Source organism: Colius striatus, chromosome 7 (assembly GCF_028858725.1).
Source record: "Colius striatus isolate bColStr4 chromosome 7, bColStr4.1.hap1, whole genome shotgun sequence".
Taxonomy (NCBI): domain Eukaryota; kingdom Metazoa; phylum Chordata; class Aves; order Coliiformes; family Coliidae; genus Colius; species Colius striatus.
In genome coordinates this window covers 4676718-4699135 of record NC_084765.1, presented here as the reverse complement: position 1 = coordinate 4699135, position 22418 = coordinate 4676718, and the positions used below count along the sequence as shown (strand labels likewise).

At 42.0% G+C, this 22418-nt stretch overlaps 1 protein-coding gene across 2 annotated transcripts in view; it reads right to left on the bottom strand.

The window, feature by feature from the left end:
* Window positions 1-2125: 2125 nt before the first annotated feature.
* ANO5 (anoctamin 5) overlaps window positions 2126-22418 on the bottom strand; it is a 58512-nt gene continuing 38219 nt past the window's right edge. For both annotated transcript variants that reach the window (XM_061999257.1, XM_061999258.1), the window contains 12 exons: window positions 21979-22084; window positions 21830-21890; window positions 20864-21015; window positions 17423-17497; window positions 16570-16792; window positions 13182-13351; window positions 11272-11369; window positions 10887-11017; window positions 9058-9263; window positions 7883-8064; window positions 6657-6762; window positions 2126-5815 (listed from right to left, as the gene is read on the bottom strand). In XM_061999257.1, coding sequence (XP_061855241.1) covers window positions 5594-5815; window positions 6657-6762; window positions 7883-8064; window positions 9058-9263; window positions 10887-11017; window positions 11272-11369; window positions 13182-13351; window positions 16570-16792; window positions 17423-17497; window positions 20864-21015; window positions 21830-21890; window positions 21979-22084 — 1732 coding nt within the window. In that variant the 3' untranslated portion in view covers window positions 2126-5593. The remainder of the gene's footprint in view (window positions 5816-6656; window positions 6763-7882; window positions 8065-9057; window positions 9264-10886; window positions 11018-11271; window positions 11370-13181; window positions 13352-16569; window positions 16793-17422; window positions 17498-20863; window positions 21016-21829; window positions 21891-21978; window positions 22085-22418) is intronic.

Here is a 22418-nt window from a genome sequence, read left to right as displayed (position 1 = left end):
CACCCTGAGCACACAGCAAGACAGACAAGAAATAGTAGCTGTGGCTTAATGAGGTTACAAAGTGATTCAAATATTCTGGAAATTACTGTGTTTTCATTCATGTGGTAATGATAATTTTTTTTTTTCACCTCTTTCCATCTGTTCAGGGAAGGACAGATTTTCATGGCTAAAGGAGTCCTTTGTGAAGGCTGCCTTTGGCCTCTCTTAGTAGAACCTCTTTGCCACACCAGATGTCAGGAACCCCGGCCCCATCCCTTGCCTCCCTCAGCTGTGCATTGTTCTAAATCTCCTTCCAGCTACAAGCAGGGCTCTCGAGCTACAGTTGTACCTCAGTGTATTTAGAGTGCCATGATGATATTTTCAGAAACACTGGTTTTGATTAACACTTTTGAGGAACAAGATTTAAGATTTTCAGACAAGACTTTATTTGTTGCAGGGCCCACACATCTGAAACAGACACGATGTTGAGATAGTTTCTTCACATCTTACCCTTCTTTCCACTCATCTACTACTGAACATGTTCCATATTTTTCAGCTCCTGTAAGGCAATGTATTTTCTCCATAAACATGGATTCATTTTTAGAAAGGCCCTTTCATCTGGGTAGTTGAAGACACTGAGCAAATTAGATGCCTTTCTTATTTTACCAATGCAAAAAAAACCACATAACCATCAACATTTTGGTGCACATCTTCATCTACTGCACAAAATAAGTGAAGGAATTGAGGCTTTGAAGGGTAGGCACAATTTCTGATGATGGGGAGGGCCGGATATGTTCCAGGATTTCTGAATGTCTCTCAACTTATTGTGCTACTCTTTCTTACAAAATCTAAGTGGCTTTGGATAAAATTGTAACCCCTATTAAACTTCATTACCCGTTTACCACAAGCCTCAATGGAGGCAAGGTTTAACTTTCAAGAGCCAAACTTGAATGCATCTGAAAACTTAACACTTTCCTAGCACATGAACATAGCAACAGCACCTGCCTTGGCCTCTGCTTTTCCCTCCTCACTTTACTTTTGCTGCAACATTCTTCTTCATCTTTCTTAATGCATTATTTTTCCTTTGGATGCCTAATTAAGTAACCTACCCCACCTCAGTAATCAGCACAGTGGTAGCAGCATGATACAGAATTACACCTTGATTTGGGCTTTTTAATATAGACAAGATTGTTTAATTAATCTCGTATTTGTGTCATGGGATTATTGCTACTGCACCTCTCTCCATTTTTCCTTTTGAAATTGCAAAGGAAATGACCCACCCAGTCTGGCAGGTGACCCTGTTCCCAGAACAGTTCTGATAATGTGGTATAAGGAGTGATAACATGTGCTGATGCTATTGAGCGCGAGTCATCAACTTGAAACCACATTCTCCGTGATTTAATCCTAAACCCTACACTGGTGCCAGAAGCGAGTTTTAAGAAAGATTAAAACAGGCAGAGGTATCTATGAACAGTAAGACTTTCCCAGGCCCTTGGAAAAGCTTTAGCTCTGCCATATTTTGCAGTATATGTGCTCAAAGCTATTTCAGTGCACGTATGTGAAGCACCGCGTGTGAAAGCTGCGTTGTGGCTGACTGAGAACTCGAGAAGTCACCTCAGGTCCTGCCACCGCAGGAATAAAAACTGCATCCAAAGCACAAAGGGAAAAGTAGCCTGGCTGAAAAGGAATGTGTGTTAACACCCTGCTTGTACCCCACCTAAGGGAAGCTGGAAGTGTTGAGTCTTTTTCACCAAACTGGGGTCCTCTACCATCAGGAATGTGCAAAGCTGAAGCCCCACTGTGGGCTGTCACACACCGATGCCACCTCAGCCCGTGTGCAGTGCCCACAGTGCAGGCAGAACATGGACACATTTCCCTTGGCAATTCATTCTTAAGAAAACGCATGACAACAGTTCCACAATGTGATACTCAAGTGGAAGATGGCCCTCAGAGGGAGGCTTTCTTCCATCAGCTGTGTCAGAAATCCACAAAGTTACCAACTGCAGGAAATTTGTACACCGCCACCAAACTGCCTGCAGCAGGTATCTGTGTGAACACTCCTCTCCTCAGGCTCTCTGGCCATTTAACTTCTAACACCTCAGCTCCTGTCTGAAGTCTCAGTTTTCAAAAACAAGTTGACAGTAAATTAAAAATAAACAGTGCTTTATTTGCCAGACTTAGATCTCATTCAATGTACATACATAAGTTAGCTGAATGCAACGTTTACAAAATTGATTCCAACATTAGTGTGTCGTAGATCAGCAATGTACATAGCAGACAAAAATGCTGCCCAGCTTACATGGCACAACACATGACAGTAGGAAAGTCCCTTTATTTTCACTCCATTGTCTTGTTTCCAACTCATAGTATCACAGAAAAGAATAAAAGCATAGTAACAAAATCTTTTAGAAAAAACAGTATAGTGTCTGACAGTAGCAATCTCACTTTGCAGTCACTTGCTCAGAACATACCACACCAAACCTTGCCAAGGTAAAAATACTACATTGTCATTGGGGAAAAAATATATCCCTGATTGTATTACACTTGAAAGGCCAATGTCCCTTCTCTAGCTGATTCTAATGAAGCAATCTAATGTTGCTTAGATGACAGTAGTTCCAACACAGAACTACCTTCACTTTGGTTAAAGGACACTTTTAGATTCTTAAACATATCAAAAATCAAAGATTCCAACAGTAAGAATCGTCAGGTTCCCAAATTGACCAGTCCGTTTCTCATCTTTTTGTCACTTTTCAAGAGCACACTTCAGGAAATGTGTGTGTTTATGCATGTGAATCATTACAGCCCTAACCATACTAATAATCTTCTGTCAAAATACTGCTTGATGACAAGGCAAACTATTATGCAAAGAGGTGTTAGACTTATTTTGATATAGCAGCTCTTAATATGACAAAGCATTCTCTTTTCAACAGTTTCTATACATGAAGAATTAATGCTATGAAGTGCAATGATATCTTTTTAAAGACACATATGTATTTCTTTTTAAACAAGCTGATCCCAGATTTTTTCCCACTTTCTATTGTATGATACGATATATGCAAAACATCTCTTTGTATATGATTAAATAGCAAGTGTTCTCACAAAAAGAAAGCAGCAAGATGTAGGGGTCAAAACACCAATGCAAATTCAGGGTCTGCATGCAGGGCTCCTGCATTTTGACGCTGTATCCCAAATGAATGTTCTTCCCTTGTTTCCCTCCATCTTGCTTTCAACTAGCATGATATATTCCTTCACAATCCATCTATTTTGCTGACATCTCTTCAAGTGTTTTGTATTAGGACACTTTTATTACAGGACCTGAAGAAACTAATATTAGTTCCAGAAGCCGGAATAGTGCATCTAACGCTGGATTTGCCAATCTGTTCTCAGCTTCAATCAGATTGTACGTTTTGCATAGAGATCTTATCCTGCATCTCATCACCTTACCATTTGAAGCAACTGTTTGCACTGTTAACAGTAACAAACCCAAGAAATCTAAATTAAGCAGCTTAGTTAACAGTCTGTGTGTCAGAAGCAGCAAAGTGCTTGCAGCGTGTAAATTGCGGTGTCACATACATCGCTATGGGGGGTGATACTGATACTCTTCTTTGGCTTCCACATTAAGCAGCAGAGCTAACTTATACATGCAGTCCTCCAATAAATCCACTATTCAAACATAGCTGAACATTCAAGAACACAGTTCATTATGAATTGCCACCATGCTTGATTTACCAAGCAAGCTTACAGAACGAAGCTGAATAACTTACAGTAACGAGAAATGTACATCTGCTTCAACTCCTTGACGGGCAGCCAAACCATGTGATGTTTGCTCGAGGTAGGCACTTCAATGGTAAAACTTTTGCTAATAATGACTCAAGACACCAATTTAAAACTCTGTTACAACATTAAGGTTACTAGCCAGGGATTCCAGACATAGGCTAAGTCTGCTAAAGCAAAACATGGAAACCTTAAGTAGTGGATCTAGTAAACAGTACATCATTTGGCTGATATGGAACACAACTCTAGTTTTTGTGTGTATACTTGCAAGGCAGTATCACTTTCAAAGTGCAAATATAGTGAAATTCCTCCTCTCTCTAGCTAGGGTACATCAACACAGAGAACTCAAGTCAGGTGCTGCTTTATCCCAGCAGTCTCGGTAGGAACTGCTCTCAGTGAGCAGCTTGCACAGCACTAGAACAGAAGTGTGCCGAGGCAGGCATGGTTTGGCTAACACTGGTCAGCTCCATGTGCAGGTTCACAGTATCCTGATGCCTGCAAGCACACTTTGGAAAGACTCATTTCCCCACAGCCAGCATTTTCACATCTTTTGCCAAATGCAAATGAACAAGGCACTGAGCATGGAAGTGTTGATATGTTTTAAATATACAGCAAAATCATAAAGATGCCTAACTGCTTCAAAATATAAAAGGAGGGCACATTCATCCACAAGTAGTTATTGTGCATTTATAAATCCATAACTTTGTAGAAAAGCCCCCTGAAAAAAACAGAAAAAATCCTTCCTTTTTAAAGATTAAAAACAAAGCCCCAAACCAAAGCAAACCCAATGCCCAAGCTCCCATGTATACAGACAATAACAACGTAAACATCAATTATTTGGCATGCTTAAGAGCCTTGTGAACACAAACCCAGGTACAAACCAGAGTGATCCCACGAGATCACTCTGTGCAGCCCTGCTCCACGGCATCAAGCACAGACACATGGTGTCAGCCTTTGCTTGGCATTCACAGAGAAACCAAACAAAGGACCCAAAGAGAGGAGCAGCTCTGGCCAAAACTAACGTCAAGCATCATCTTCCAACGGCAGTTTTGGAGACTGAGCAATAAATCAGCTTGTACTTCTCCAAACTGTACACACCTTTTCAAATAACACTGTAATTGGATGATTCCATAATATTTGCATTTAAAGAGAAAGCTCTTTGGCAGATTACCTTTAGGAAAATAAATTCTAGGGGATTCTTTTCTCTTCATTGGTTTGTATTAACTGAATTCTGTGCCTAGAAATAATTCCAAGTGGAATTAAGCCAATGTCTCGTTAAAAATCAATTCATTCTAAAAAGTGTATAGAAGTTCATAGTTGAAAACAAATCTTTCATAAGACATAGCAGATACAAAAAAAGCCCCAAACCCTACCCCTTGTATGAGGAGTGTTCTCCCATTTAAATGATCTTGTCATAAAACATACCATTTCTCAGCATTTTCTACAGCAGGAGTCCTCCATGATACCCTTTTCATTCAGCTGGGATACAGCCTGGAACTTTGCACTTAACATCAGGGGAAGTGCTTGGTTTTAATGAGCTTATCATGATCTTATCATATCCTGTGAGCCCTTTGTGGGTAACATTCCCTATACTGGGAATCCAAATTCTAGGAGTACACTTATTATTCAAAGTGAAGAGTAAATAGAAAACAGTACTGAAGTCATACAGTTAAGTAGATTTACTCAACTGAGAATGCTCAGTAAGGCTTTAAAGTCTGAAATCTTTGGACTGAAAGCAAAAGGATGAAACTGTCCTATAGCTTTCAAGATGATGCATACTGAGCAAATCACAGATAAAAAAAGCTAAAATGAGCTAAATCCCAAACAGTTGTTTTTTCAGCTACATCGCCCTGGACAACTCCATTCTCCCTTCTGTGGCGATGAACTCCTTCTCCGTGGCTCGTTTGTCGCCTTGGCACAGTCTCTCCTTCAGTTTCTCAAGTTCATACTCATGTAGGATTTTCTGTGTTAAGTATTTTTCACGTTTTATTTTGGCTTTCACGTCTGCAGGGACATCAGGAATCATCCATGCCACAAAGAATTTGACGATGAATACAACATGCTGGGAAAAAAAAAGTCAATTAACGGGGAGCCAAGAGAAATATAACAACTCAACAAATGAAACACCTCTTGTTTATTTAACATCAAACACATCTCTTGCTGTTTGCAAACAGAATCCATTTCCTTTGGCTGTCCTGGAACAATACACAAAACCTCCCAATGTCTGTCTGAGATGTGCACGAAGATTACAACACTTGCTTTTATGAGCAATTTTTAATGAAGTAGCAAACTCAAGAGGAAAGTGTCAGGATCTGAATCCTTGACATGACTTTCTTACACCTCTGTGTAGTTCTTTACAAAATTCATATGGCCATGCTGATGATGCTCAGCTGTTGGGAACTGATAAGATGCAGTAGGAAAAATGATGAACTCTTTAACAGCTCCCTTTTCCCTTCTCAACTTGCAAGACGGTGGCTCAGTACTGAAGTGGATTACTGAAGTAATCCAAACTATTGACTTAGCTGTTTTTAGCCAATACACACCACTGCAAAATGCATTCTAGATTTGAATAGTCATCTCACACATGGCTCTTCAACGAACCCAGCAGGAGTGAAAGTGCACGTGCTGGTGGTTCAGGTCTCTTCCATCTGCATGCAAACTTCTTTTATTCTGCTCGTTTACTTCCATCAAGTTTAGCAGCTGTTTGCTCTGCTCTTACTCTGAGCTTAACTCCCTGAAGTTGAAGGCTTAGTTAAAGTCATCATTTAGGATGTAAGTATTTGGTTATTACTTAGGGAAGAAACTATTTTATACTCTGAGCAATTTTAATTTCTGTGGCATTATAAACTACCCAGTGAATCGATAAGGTACCAATCTGGAAGGAAACTTTGCAGGGAACATACCTCCATAATAATTATAAAGGCCAGTTTTGCAGCAAGAATGTGCCAGAACTGCATAGTGTGTAAATATTTTCTCTCATGATCCGGAGGGTATCGATAGTCCCTGTACCTGTTGGATAGAAAGACATGCAAAGGTGAAATGTCATATTCAGTCTGAGACAGACTACAAGCTCAGTGACACTTACAGGGAAATACAGCTGTCACTTGAGGAACCTTTTCATCTTGTTTTAGATGGTCTGCTTCCTTTTGCAGATAAAGGTTGCCTCTCAATTTGTTCCTATCTTATGTTTGCTTAAACACCCTCACATTCACAGCAAGAGAGCAGAGATGAGGATGTGTGAGGAGGGAAATGCTGTACACAGGTTACTTCTTTTTTCAGACAGTGATCAAATAATACAGGACAGAGTGATGGGATGTACCACACAGTAATGGACAGACACTGAATAAATGTGTCCTGTCTTGACAGATTATGGACTGGACAGATGCAGGGTTTAATGGAAGGACAGTCCAGTAGGTGTTCTACATTCACACGTATAAGTAGGATAAAGACTCCTGAGCCTTTGAAGCTAAAACATCAAACAAATGTAGCTGCTTCCTGAAGTGCTGGGTTCTTTTTTTTTTTTTTTAAATCTGGTTCATTTGTCTGAGGATTTTTTTTTAACCAAATAATACTTTTTCTTACCATTGACTTCTCTGAAATCCTTTCTAAATACTTCTAGGCCCTCCAGTGCTGCTTCTAATGAGAAGGGACCAGTATTTTAATGAAAGCAAGATGGCTCAGACCCTTGGTGCTATCTAGTACAGTATCAATTGACTTTAAATATCACATCTCATTTTCAGCTTTGGAATCTAAACATCCCCTTAATAATGCTTCCTTATCTACTTAGGCATTGCAGCCTAAAAAAGCTCTGAAAATATGGGCTCGTTGGCAACCTTCAGGACATAAATCTCCTCCATCACTCAAAAATCAAATAGTTTAGTTAAATAAAAACCCCAAAACAAACCCTTAGCAATCAGATTCTCTTAAACAACAAAAATGACTTTTTTTTTTCATTACTGGCATGATCTCTTACCATCTCAGGCACTGCCTCACTAAGAGCTGAAATATTACCTCTCACACTTCAGAATGATGAGAATGACATGATTTAGTTTCTAGAGCACTACTCAGATCTGCATGGACTCATGCTGTGTTCTAAACAAACTGGTAAAATATTTATTCTCACACCAACCTGCATATGACAAGGTTTTCTGTATTCACTTTAGGCTTATTTCTGTCAGGAAAATCTGAGATTTGAAACACTGACAAACTATTGTTTATGTATCCAGACATAGGTGAGTCTTCATTTTCAGAATAAGCATAGTAGTAAACTAAACGAGGGATCATATCTGAGGTGAATGCAACAATAAAAGCCTGAAAAACAAATTGGAAAAAGAAAATAAGCAAGTGGCACACAAAACTCATGGGCAGGTTCAATTGGGGGGGGGTGGTACTATGGCTCTGCAGCACCCAGGATCTCTTAAGCAAAGCTGAGTGTGACGAGGACCTTTTACCTGGGTAAAGATGCTGACTTCAGCCTCTGAACAAAATATGTGAGTAGCCCTTACAGGAAGCATCAAATATCCCCTCACACCAATCTGTCCTCTATCTGTGATAAAAGCACTGCTTAGTGAAAGAGATGTTGTTGTGTATACTTGTCAGGAAGAATGAACTGGAATCCAGTGAAGGGCAACCATTTCTCCAGTTGTATTTAAAAAGGAAGCAGTGGCTACCAGTGCATCTTGCCTGGAAACCTGAGATAATGAAGATCCTCAGGAATCTTGCTAACTGGGCAATACCTGCAAGTGAGTTTCTTGTTTAAGGCACTTGCAGATCTGACACTGTTTAATATTCTACATTAAAGAGGCAACTCTTTTGCTCAATTGTCTGCTTTATACTAAAGATGAAATATTAGCATGGCATTTGGTTTACAGTCTGAGCCACTGTCCCCACAGAGTCATCCAGAAGCAGTTCAATGAGCAGAATTCCCCCAGAACGGGCCTCAAAACAACACGACAGAAATGTCATCTGGCTGACAGAACTAATCCACCTCTCCTGTCCCCTATGGTCCCCTCTGTGCACTCAGTGTGCTTCCCCAGACAAAGCTCAGACTGGCTTATGCCATTCCAAAATGCTGGAAAACACAAGCAAGTGAATGAAAGATTATGGTCCCATGAAATGTGATTGGGAGCTCCATCCATGTCACCAAAGGGATGACCCACATGGTTTGACCGTATCTCCCTAGAGTAACATGGGCGAAGGCAGATGCTGCTGCTGAAGGAGAAGCAGCACGGTCTGATTTTTACATCTGCATATTCTGAGTACATGGAAGAATCAAAGCTGATGTATCACATTTAAGGTACTTACATTAGTGACAACAGACAGGATGGCCATGCCGTTCAGGATCTCCTGCCAAACGCCTATGCTGTGTGCTTTCGCAGCCACAGGCCTCCTGTACTGAGTGGTTAACTTCCAGGAGTCTACTCGAATCTCCAGGATGTTATTCATCAGAGCAAGAAGGGGAGCCAGGGGAAAGGATGCCACAAACAGAGTAATGAATCCAAACTGAATGACTGCAAGGGAGAAGGAAAAAAAGTGCCAAAATCTGCCCCTACAGAAGTACCTTGGTGGTGACAATGAAATACACGAGCTGCCACTCGCACACAAATGGCAAACTTCTGCCAGGCTGCACAACTGGTCATCTCCAGCCCTGGCCTGACCAGTCCCAGGACTTCTCCAGTCTCTCAGGGCTGCCATTCAGCAGCACCCAAGGGAATAGGGCATTTGAGTCCTGTCAAACGATGCTGCCAGCACTGCTGTACACTAATTCTCTCATGGTGTTGGAGTTCTCCTCTCTGCGAGAGACTGGGAATGTACTCAAACTTCTCAATTACAAGAGAAGTAATTGAAAGTAAAATGAAATTGGTTAGTTTTCCTCTCTTGCAGTTTTTACAGAGCAAGCCCACTCTCCTTTTACTTATCACCTAAATGAAAAGAGGAAATACTTTATTACAGCCTTACCTCCACCTATTGTTATTGGTTTAATCAAAATATTAATACCAATTCTGTATGCAACAGCTTCACTGGCAGTCTTGAGTTGGAAATAAAATACATAAATGGCCCCTTTAATCATTTTCAAAATGAAAAGTTTCCTGGTACACAGTGTGACAGTCCTCAGTGCAGAGTCAATGCTGACACCATATTTTAAAGACAGGAGATAGAACATCTTGTCTGGTTTAGGCAGTGGATAAAAATAAATTCTCATACACCAATCACCAGCTCATCCATGACTTCTGTGATCAGTTTTTCATCTTAGACAAGCAACAAAACTCCTACTAGCTTAGAAGCCCCAGGACAATGCTGGTGCATACAGGTTCAGTTCTGGTTCAGGAAGAGCAAGGACATGTAATAGCAGACATAGCTGACAACACTGATGCTTCTCAGCGTATGAACTTCACAAAATCAAAGCCCCATATGAAATATGTGTACAAAGTGACAGCAACACAGCTGCAAATTATTCCTGTACTAATAAAACAACATAAGGGAGCTCTCTTCCACAAATGTTGTCCTTCTAATCTATCTATCTATCTATCTATCCATCTATCTATATCTATCTATCTGTTTTGTTGATTTGGTCTAGCTTCAATGTCTAGTTTAGTTTCTCAGGTTTTGTAAAGCCATTTCATATGCTGACATGTTGAGGTTACTTCTGAAAGCCCTACTCCATTCCCCCTGCTCCCTCTGGTGGGCTGTTGGCCTGCATCGAGCCACTCATCAGGGCAAACCTGACCCTCAACACATCCTCTCTCCTCCTCTCTGCGGTACCCATCCTTACAGGGTACTTAGCACTGATCCCACCCTTACAATTTCTACGGGTGTCAGCTGAGAACATGCTTGGGAACAAGAACAGAACAACCATTAAGACAGCTGGCTGTGCCTAGAGTCATGTTCCCTACTCAAAGGAGGGAATCAGTCTGCAGCATTCCTGTGAAATACTCTGCTCTCTGAGAGGCAAAGGCAGCTACTTCCTTTTTTTAACCAGGCTGACCTATTTAATTCCAGCAGTTAATCACCTGCTATTTACCAGATGAAAGTAGTGGCATCAACCCATAACAATGAATTGAAAAGCTATTTTTTTGGAAGTAGCAGTACAAGGTGTCTTGTCCTGAATTCCAAATGTATATTTTTAAACTTACCCATTTCTAGATATTCATAGAACAGGCCTAAGGCTCCAAATGTCTGCAGATCATGGTCTTGCTCCCAGCGACTGTATAAATTCTCTGGATTGTTTCTGGCTTTCCGGCGTCCCCACCAGTTACAAATCCAGCTGCATGTGAAGAAAAAGAGTTAACAAGGAGAGAAGCACATCAAGCATCCCTTTCCCTAAGCCAGCTTCTCGTTGTGACAGGTTTTTAAAGGCATGGCTTTCACAAAGAGAGGCCAAAAGCCTCTAGAAAATGAGTCTACTTGTCACAATTTGTGCTTAATTTACAGACTTTTCATATGGCAATAGCTGGTTTCACTCCTCCCAAGCACTCCTCTGCCTCTAACATGAGCATCTCGGTGTAAGGGGTAACTTACGGTACAATGGCCTCTTGGATATTCCCCCAGATCTGTTTGCCAGCCATGACTATGGTGAGCTGGGTCGTGAGTTCTATCAAACAGCCTGCAGGATCACACTGCAGAGACAAACTGGGGGTTAATGGACAGCAGATAAACCATACTCACAGAGACACAGCATTGTTCCGGTTAGAAAAGACCTTTAAGATCATTGAGTCCAGCCATTAAGCTCACACTGCCAAGCCCACCACTAACCCATGGCCCTCAGCAACTCATCAGCACCACTTTTCAATATCTCTAGGGAAGAGGACTCCCCCACCTCCCTGGGCAGCCTGTGCCAGAGTCTAACAACCCTCTCAGTCAAAAAGTTCTTCCTCATCTCCAATCTAAACCTCCCCTGGTGCAATTTGAGGCCATTTCCTCCTGTCCTATCACTTTTTACGTGGGAGAAGAGACTGACTCCCACCTTGCTACAACCTTCTTTGAGATAATGTAGAGACTGATCATGTTTCTCCTCAGCCTCCTCTTCTCCAAACTAAACACCCCCAGCTCCCTTAGCTGCTCCCCATCAGACTTGTTCTCCACACCCTTCACCAGCTTTGCTGCCTGTCTCTGGACACGCTCCAGCACCTCAGTGTCTTTCTGGTAGTGAGGGGCCCAAAACTGAACACAGTATTCAAGGTACAGCCTCACCAGCACCAAGGACAGTCACTGACCTTGTCTTGCTGGCCACACTACTTCTGATACAAGCCAGGAGGCCACTGGCCTTCTTGGCCACTTGAGCACATTGCTGGCTCACGTTCAGGTGGCTGTTGAGATCCTTTTTCAGTAGACAGCTCTCCAGCCACACATCCCCAAGCCTGGAGCATTGCCTGGGGTTGTTGTGGCCCAAGTACAGGACCTGGCACTTGGCCTTGTTGCCCTTAGCCCATTGATCCAGCCTGGCCAAATCCCTCTGAAGAGCGCTCCTGCCCTCAAGCAGGGCTATGCACCCGCCCACCTCGGTGTCATCAGCAAACTGTCTGAGAGTGCACTCAATCCCCTCATCCAGATCATCGATGGAGTTATTAAACAGAACAAGGCCTGGACTTTCACCTGGACTGCCAGCTAAGAGGTTCTCAGGAAGACTGTTACAGAAGGGCTTTCACTGCTCAACGTGCTTAACAAAATGCATCCTGTAAATGCAGCAGCCCTTCCCCAGCCCCAGCAAGGTGACTCTGGCACTGGGTTACCTCTCAACACCAACCCTGGCCTTGCAAGCACCCACGTTTCCTATGCGTGTCCCTACACCAGAGGTGTTTAAATATCTGCATCTGGTCTCTGCTGTTTGCTGAGAACATTAGTTTTAAAGTTTCAATGCTTCAGCAGATAGAGCAGTATTAGGAGATACTCTCTAGGTACTTGACTGTGTTCCGCATGAAGTTCTTCCTCCTCTACTGACTCTCAGGCAACACTTTACATTAAAAACTACACTTCATCTCTGTACAAACAGCATTAATTAGCAATGATAGGAGGAACAAAGAAAAAGACTACAGAGGTGCCTTTTACCAGATGATTTCTCTGAAAAAAGAAGCTCCTGTGTCTCAAAGGTACTCATGACACCCAAAACCCAGAGGCCACTACCATTCATACCAGCTTTCTTCAACCTAGAGGATCACTATCAAGGCCTATGGTGAGATTCACTGGTATTTCAGGAACACTGAAGCCATGAAAAGCTTTTCCATTTTTCACTCTTGTGACTCAGAGCCACAGATTTTCACTGCTGGTGCTTCCCTGACTAGCAACAGCAGGAAGCGTCCTTGGAAGCCTCAGGATGGCCAGCTGAGGCCCAGCTCATTCCAGACCCAATCTGCAATGGCAGTTTATGACTGCACAGGTTGGAGGGATGGGGTTTATTGTTATTCAATCCTGCTTAATCAAGAAAGTCCTACCTCTTCATTTCGCCAGCGATTAAACATGTATGTGTAGGCACCTGGATAACCAACAAACTTCCCTTTGAAGAAGGCCACATAGAAGCAGGATGAATAGTAGTTGACAAACTGGAACAGAAACATTTTCATAGTGAGCCTGTTCTCATACTCCATGTGAGTTCTGGGAATCTCTGTGAAACCAGAAAACAGTAATTTTATTTTCCTTTATTCCCTTTAAAAGGATACAGATTCATCACCCACAGTGCTTTTACATCTCAAAGGGAAAATAACACCCCAAAACATAACAAGAAAACTACCTACAAACGGTTCAGAAGATGTAATTTCTGCTCTCAGGCACCCTGCCCTCAATTTACAATGCAGTGCTGTGAGTGGACAGGCAAGTGAAATTCATTCTCAAAACATTTATAAGCTTCAATTTGCCCTCTTTTGTACTGTCCACTAAAACTTGTCCATCCCAAATTCTTACACTACGTTTAGATCATCCAAGATGAATCTCAAACAGTAAGTTGCAGCATCTTCTAACCTATAAAAATGTCACTGTTGGCAGCAGAGAAGCATGGTGCAGTATTGGTTTTTTCATATGCTCTATGTGTGTTACATATTGAAATCAGCAGCAACTGGCTGGGTCTTGTACCTCTGAAAGATGACATTCATAGTGGGGAGAGGAACAGGGAGGATACAGGTGTATTTCAGTGGTACTGACTATCACCAAGATGACACTTAAGATGATGCTTAAGATTTTGATGGCTTTGCAATCACATTCTCCATCATGTTTACTTTTTTAAAGGTGGCAGAAAGCCCTATGCACATTATTGGTAAAGTGTCCTGTTAAACGATAGCATGGAACTGATTCAATCTGGGAGAAAGGGGCAGAAAATGCACTACAGGCATTTACATCCCTCTGAACTGGTCAGGACCTGGCAGATGGGTTGAACACTTTGTCTCCTATGTAAAGTTATTTTATATATCTGAGTCAGTTGTTTCCAAGCTTGGTGTAAGTTTGCATGACACAAGGTATTTAGTGGGGCCCTGTAGTGTACCACCAAGGAGGCAGCACTGAGATGAGGCACTGCCCCAGTGGCAGCCCTTTGAAGTATTTTTATTGGCAGTGAGCTGCTAAAAATGTCTATGTCAGATACTCACTGTTCAGAGCACAAGAGGCAGGTTACACCTGCACACCTGACAACAAAATCTGACCTCATCTTTTGAAGGACTGACATGTGAAATGGGTCAAAACAGACACCCTCAGGCACTTCTCAGCCTGCAGCAGCTGTGAGCCGTGCCTCCACAGCCGGGCTGCCTCGGCCTCGCTTCTGCCGGAGGAGGGCAGCAGCCTCCAGGAAACACATTGATTTCCCTCTGTAAAGGTCCTGATGCCACTTAAGAAATTAATCCTCCACACTTGCAAGCAGCAAAATAACACTGCTGAGCCTTCATGCTTATAACTCATGCCCTTCAAGAAAGAAAGATTAAAAAGGGTGATTTTCTGTTTGTTTTTGTCTTCGCTGGGGCAATTTTACTTCTTGTTTGTTTTGCCTGTCTTTGGTCTAATTTGACCAAGTGAGATAAGCAATATAGATCTCTGAGACAGAAGATGGTCATGATAAATCAAAATAAATCCAATGCAACATCCCATTAAGTTTTGGCAAGAAACACTTTTCAATTCTTGATTCCACTTATGAGACCTCATAAAAAAAGCTCATGCGGCTGGTTTTATGACAGCTGTACAAACCACAAACACCTCATAATTTCAGCTCTCCTCCTGCCAGCTGAATATTCTGCAATTATTTCTTTCTATAAAGCACCTGCAGGGACTTGTACATCTAAATCATTACGGGCAAACAAAGAAAAATACATAAGAAGGGCTCCAGGGAAGGATATTTCCAGCAAGCAAGCAACAGTCAAACATAAAATCTGTTGCAAAAGTAATAGATCTGTCTGTCTGCCCTCCCCCAGCTCTGGTGTGAGCCTACTGCCAGCAATGCTACCAATGGCTACAGCCACAGTGACACATCCAGGGCCCAGCTCCTCAACCTGCTCAGTCTCTGCCTCATAGAATCATAGAATGGTAGGGTTGGAAGGAACCTTTGGAGATCATCTGTTCCAACCCCTCTGCAGAAGCAGGGTCACCTAGATCAAGTCACATAGGAACACGTCCAGGAGGGTCTTGAAGAGCTCCGAGGAAGGGACCTTGAAGACCTCAAAGTGAAATAGTTTTTTCTTATGTTTAAGTGGAGGTTTTTGTGTTCCAGCTTCATCCCATCACCCCTTGTCCTGTTGCTAGCTACTATAGAAAAAAGGGATGTCCCAACCTCCTGACACCCACCCTTTAGATATTTATAAATAAGATCTCCCCTCAGTTTCCCCTTCTCCAGACTGAAAAGCCCCAGTTCCCGCAGCCTTTCCTCGTATGAAAGATATTCCAGTCCCCTGATCATCTTGGTGGCCCTGTGCTGGACTCTCTCCAGCACTTCCCTGTCCCTCTTGAGCTGAGGAGCCCAGAACTGGACACAGGACTCCAGATGAGGCCTCACCAGGGCAGAGTAGAGGGGGAGAAGAACCTCCCTTGACCTGCTGGCCACACTCTTCTTGATGCACCCCAGGATGCCATTGGCCTTCTTGGCCACGAGGGCACATTGCTGGCTCATCTTTAGCTTATTATCTATCAGGACTCCCAGGTCTCTCTTTGCAGAGCTGCTCTTCAGCAGTTCCAACCCCCAGCCTGTCCTCCAACCTGTATTAACTCCAAATCTGTATAACCATAGCTAAAGCAAGTAGGAAAATATCCTGTTCTATTCCATTCATCCTCCAGCCTTCTACTTTTCCCCCCAGGGTAAGAGACATGAATACTTAGGGTTTTTTTCTTGTAAAGATGTCTGTGAAAGCTGTGATTGATGTTTAAAATATATCTTCAGGATTTCTAATTGAAAGACTGCTAAATCAAGAGATTCATCTTGCTTTGGTGACTCATAATATTAAGTCATGGTATTTTTTAACTATGTTCAGAACTGTGATTATCATACAATCATAGAATAGTGGGGGTTGGAAGGGACCTATAGAGCTCATCCAGCCCAACCCTCTGCTAAAGCACGTTCCTCTCGCTCAGGGAGCACAGGAACATGTCCAGGTGGGCTTGGAAACCTCCAGAGAAGGAGACTCCACACTGTCCCTGTGCCAGTGCTTCCTCACCTGAACAGCAAAGAAGTTTTTCCTTGTGTTTAAGTGGAACTTCCTGTGTTCCAGCTTATGTCCCTTACCTCTAGTCCTGTCACTGGACAGGACATCCACCCTTTAGGTACTTTGAAGTGTTTACAGATTACCCCTGTAGACTAGTTTTAATACAAGCAATGATCCCTTGAAAGTTTTGTCTCTTGAGTACACTGCTTACCCATGTCAGTAATCCAGATGGCAATTTTCTCATACAAGAAGTTCAGTATCATGATGATGACAAAGTTGAGGCAGGAGGCTGTGACTGAAGTTGCCAGCTGGGGGGTCAGCAGCCCGCTGATGGGCTGCAGGGTCTGTGTGTTCTCCATCAGACTGGCAAAGGCAGCGTACACCGCCAGGCGATATACGATGACGGCGATCATGCTCGCTATGATCAGGGACACCTAAGGGAAGAGGAGGACAGAGATCTAAAACACACTCACAGCTCAGCAGAGCTCCATGCAGGCAAAATACAATGGGAATCACCATGCTGTACAGTCCTTACACTGTGTTCTTTATGGGTATGAGTTCAGCAGCGCAAAGTTCACACCTGAAAGACTCTGTTACATTAAACTCAACAAGATTATGTTGTTAAGACAAGAAGAGCAGGCAAGTTAATACCAATATTAACAGACTCATAGAAATGGAGATGGAAGGGACAAGTTAGATTACATTGTCCAGCCTGAAATTCACTCTGCAGACATTTCTACAGAGGAATATGTAAATACTTAATTGTAGTGAATACTCTTTTTCCCTTTACTACAAATTTTTTCAGTGTGGTCTGTTAACAGCACATAAGCCAGGGAAAAGGTTATCCCTGTGCTAAAATGTCCAACCAAGTTACTAACGAATGACAGATTTCCAAAGTGGTTTTTGAATCTAAGTGCATTTTGCATGATAGCAGAAAATCTGCAGGCCAACAGTAAAAGCAAGTGTTAATATCATGATTAAATTCAGTTTGTGTTAATGTCACAATTAGTGATGATTAGCAACCCTGGTACATGTTAAAGTGATGATTCAAAAAAAATGCTCACCCAGAACAACACTGTAGTTCCTGAGATGCAGAACCGCACAGCTTGGCTAGTTACAGGCAAATAAGGCTCCATCTCCTGCAACAGTCAAGCAAGCACAGCACAGTTCACAGATCCATCATCTTACTCTAACATCAAGCAGCACACGGAGCTCTCGTGAGCTGTGTGAAACCACCCACATCCGAAGAAAACCATCTAGAACCCCTCTCTCTGAAAGGGCAGAGAGGACACAATTTTGTATGTGCTGAGAGGGGTAAAAAAAGAACAGGACAGAAGTGGCCATAAAAATGCTACAAGTAACAACAGTACTGAGAAAGAATGGTGAAACCTTTGCAAAAATTAACTAGTAGCTGAAGGAGAAAGACCAATTTCTTCACTAGATGAACGGGCCAGAACTGTTACTGTAATGCTAGGTCAGCTGTCACACAGCTCAAAGACCAAACTGGGACTGAGCTTAAAGAAATTCTCCACAGTGAAGGTTTTTTAAAACGGTCGTTTACTTGGATGTGCCTTGTTTTTCCACACAGCCAGAGAGCATTTTCCTCCACTCCTTCAATTTATTATTATTTTTTTCAATTGAAGAAATGGCCACATTCATTAGTTGCCAATCTCTGCTGCCAGGTCTTACCCAAGTGAGTAACCCCATATAGCACATGAACAACTTCCCATGTTCGTGTAAAGTTCTCTTTTTCGCAACCAATTCTAATTCCTAAAATACCAGATTACATGTGTTAAGAAAGGATCTTTTAAAAACTAATGTCAGTGGAAGATTAAGTAAAAAAATCAAGAATCTGAGTATCATAAATCTTTGGGACAAGGCATTGTTGGTATGCTTATGCTCCTCTTAGGCAAAGGGTACAGATTACTACAGGCGAGTGCAATAGCCATGGTACTGAATCACAAAATGCTTGCTTTGACAACAGAAGATATCAAACCTGTAAAATGGTGTTGAAGGGACTTTTTTTCTGTTGCACAAATACCCAGAATGTGCAGAGCACACTTGCATAATGTGGTGTGAATATCCTGGATACAATGGCTGTGACTGAAAAAACTTATTTTACTGTGATGGTGAGGGAGCCCTGGTACAGGCTGACCAGGGAGGATGTGGAGTCTCCTTCTCTGAAGGCTTCCAAACCTGCCTGGATGTGGTCCTGCGTGACCTGATCTAGGTGGACCTGCTTTGGCAAAGAGGTTGGACTAGATGATCTCTAAAGGTCCCTTCTGTGATTCTATGACTGAGCTGCACATTTCCCCCTGACCCAACCAGCAGAAGCCGTCGTACAAGAATTGCTTTTTAATGGCAACGCTCTCCAGTCAATCAGCATCCTCATACCAATGTGATTCTGCTTGAAGTGCAATGTGCTCTTCTGTCAGCAGAGACATACTGCCTGTATCTGCCTCGGTACTTACTACACACAATTACCTACACTGTAGTCTCAAGTCACAGCAAGCTTTTTGATGGTAACAGTTAAAGCCTCTATTTACAGAACTATAAAAAACAGCTGAAGATAAGATGCAAACATAAATATCAGGTGACTTTAGGTAGACTCATAACATTCGATACCTATTTTGTGTTAATAAGATCTATATTCTATGCCAAGAACAAATGTATTGCATATTCTAGGCTATTTGATAAGTTTTCTACTTGGGAATGAAATGTAGGCAATAATATGCAATGACAGTGCCCAGGTTTGAATAGAATGCTTCATTATTCATGTAAATTAAGATTCTATTGTAATCAGCAAACCCAGATTTTAGCTCTGATCTAGCTAGATAGTTTAGCACCACGAGTAAATGAGGTGTTAATTAAAGCCTCAAGATGGGAAATTTCTGTTTCAGTGCACTTAGAACTTTGAATCACGGCCAGGAATAATGAGGAAATAATTTTCTGTGTGAAGCAAAACCAGCCTTGGGATGCAAGAAACCCAGTGACCTGTATCCATATTACCTTATCAGTCTGCAGAATTAACTTCTTTGGAAGCACTGTACTTTCATGTGTTCGGTATTGCACATGATCTCATGAAAGGAAATTACACCACAGCGTGGCTAACCTGTGTGGGTTGCTCTAACTGGGGCTTGATAAGGATCACTGCAGCACAAAAGCTTCTGAAGAGTCACCAGGGTAATAAATTGATGTGTCGTAAAACAAAGGATGCACAGTAATTCAATTTTTCTGGTAGTTATGAATGCACTCTTAGAAAGCACAGGACAGTGCAGTTCCTCACTCTAAGAATATACTATGGTCCAATTTCTATTTCCTAAATAAAGTCCAAATAAACCCTTCTCCCTAGGAGATCTGCATGAGTTTAAAGATCAGTCTTCTCCCTTGGGCCAGTCCTCACCCGTGCCATCTTTGGCTGTGATCTGCTGCCGCTAATTCTGCTGACCTCACCAGAACAGTTTTGGTTCCTGCTGTAGGTAACCACTGCCTGGAGCCAGCTCATGACTTCCCTGTGCTCACAGGATGACCCTCTGCAGCAGCCTGTGACTTCAGACCACAAAAGGGCCCTGAACTGTCATGTGACTTGCCCCTACTCTTCCTTCAGCTGCAGCACAACCAGAGTGGTTCCACTGGTTTTGGTCACTGTGCACCCATGCAGGAAGTGGAGGTTTTGAGCCTGAGCATATACAGGGATACAAAGCAGTAAATAACACACAACAGGTGGGCATCTGTTTTCAATCAGTTGAACTAGATGATCCAAAATTGACTTAACTGTTTTCCTGAGCATGTGGAAATCAATACCTTGTCAGACCACAGTGCATAGTTTTTGAAGGTCTCTGTGTGACTACAACATAACAAGTACAGGTATAAGAACAACAGCATTAATGCTGCATGTGCAGAAGAGAAAGTAGAGACAGCAAAACTGTCTCTCATGAGAAATAAGATTAGTGTATATATTTCGTGATAATTAAGAGAAAACCTGAGAGACAAGGCTCATGTTTGTACAACTATGGTGCTTCCCATGTTCTGGCTAAGCTTCTATTGCTTTTCTGAAGACTGTGTTATCTAAGTCTACTCATGACTAGTGCAAATCATTTAGACACAATTCTAGGAAGAAGAAGGGTGATTTTAAAATACATCAAATTGAGGTGGTAGATGTTGTATTGGAATGCAACCATCTGACCCCTCATTTGTCAAACAGTTCCTACCTAAATTAAATTTAAATGAAGACAATTAACATCTAGTATGCATTTACACAGAGCATTTAACAGAGTTAAATAGTGTGGTTAATTGTATCTTGATTACATTTCAACAAAGGACTTCAGCAACCTTCATTCTCTGTAGTGTTCCCCAAAGTGGTTGCATATCAGAAACAAAAGCACAGCTAGACCCACTTCTGCATCTTTAGGTCAGGATGACTGCTACTGTGTGTGTTGGGCAGGGGTGAGGAAGAGTGCATTTGAAGAGTGCATCTCTGAAGATATCAGAGACTGCTACGTTACCTGAGTTACAGGGTTCTTCTTCTTTTGGGTACATTTTGCCTCGTACTCAGGCCTCAGCTGGAGTTGCTGCTGTTCCTCTTCAAAATCAACCAAATCCCACTCATATTTCAGTCTGGCTTGCCGCCTCTTCCAGAACTCCAAGAAAAGTGTAACTGCCATTTGGAAACATTGTAATACTGTTAAGGGAGAAGTGAACAACACCATAAACCCAGTTCAACTTATTTCTACACTGGCTTCCATTCTGCTATCTGTTATTTATCCTCACAATGTGACCCATCTGTTTCTATTAGATACCTATTCAAAGTCACAGCTAAGACTATATATGAAGTACTTTATTAGCTAATTGTATTCCAGAAGTGAATGACAAGGAAGATGCCAAGATGCAACAATAAACCTTCAGAGTATAAGAAATGAACATGTATTCAAGACAATACGATCTTGAAGTCTGAACAAGTATCACTTGGTGTGAAACCATGCCTGAAATCCACCTACTTCTGCATCATCAAAACATATTATAACATGAAAACTTCACTGGAGTAGAAACTAATTACTTTTCATCCTAAAAGGGCTGCTAATAAAGTGATGGTGCTAGACCACCATCCAGTGAAAGGACACAAAGTCTTTCTATGCCCTCAGAGTGATACCGACAACATGTAAGAGAAGACTCTTAGAAAGACTATGATATGTTGGATCACTCTGTCTTAGGTTACTAAGGAAAAAAACAAATGTCAGTAACTAAGAGTATGCAATACTTACGATATCCTAGGTATCTGCTTCATTTTGCAGGGGTTTTAAGTCTAATTCCTCTGTAACTTTAATTTTTTTTTACTCTTTCTTCACTTTTTCATCTGAGGCAGGATATTAAAGCAAAACCCTTAATTCCCCTGCTTCTTACTTCCACTGTCCCTCAGCAGTTTGGCCAAGATCTCTTGTATTGCTTCAAATAAACTAATTAAATGTACTCACCCCATATCCCCATGAAAATGGCAAAGAAGAGAGTTGCCACGTTGTCAAATAAATGGGAATACTGCAACAGAACACAGAGAAGCAGATCAGTATCAAACCAATTTCAGTATGAAAAAGAATGACAAGTGGCTGGAGAATCAGCTACAGACCTCTGAGGACTCACAGGTGGTGTTTAGCCTCCAATACTCGCACTCTCGGTCACAAAGAGGACACATGATGATCTCTCCTCCAATTGCAGGGTCACAGATTTCTTTGCTGAGAAAAACATTGTACAGTATGTTATCATAGCATCTTAAGAACTGCTGTATGAAATAATGTATTCTTTAAAATCAATATATACACGAGCTTCATTCATTCAAAGCTCAGCATTTGCAGCCTCACAGAGAAGATGCCAAGTCTCTGCACATTCATAGGTGTGAACCTGTGGTTGGTCAGGGCAAGCCAAGAAATGTAGCAGCTGCTAGAAAGAGAAGAACCAACAATTCACTTGGCTTTGCCATTCTATCAGTAATGAATCAGAAGCCTTTAAGGAGCTGTGCTGCACCTCCACTGTCTCCAGGCCAGATCCAGACCATGCTATTTCTCCTCA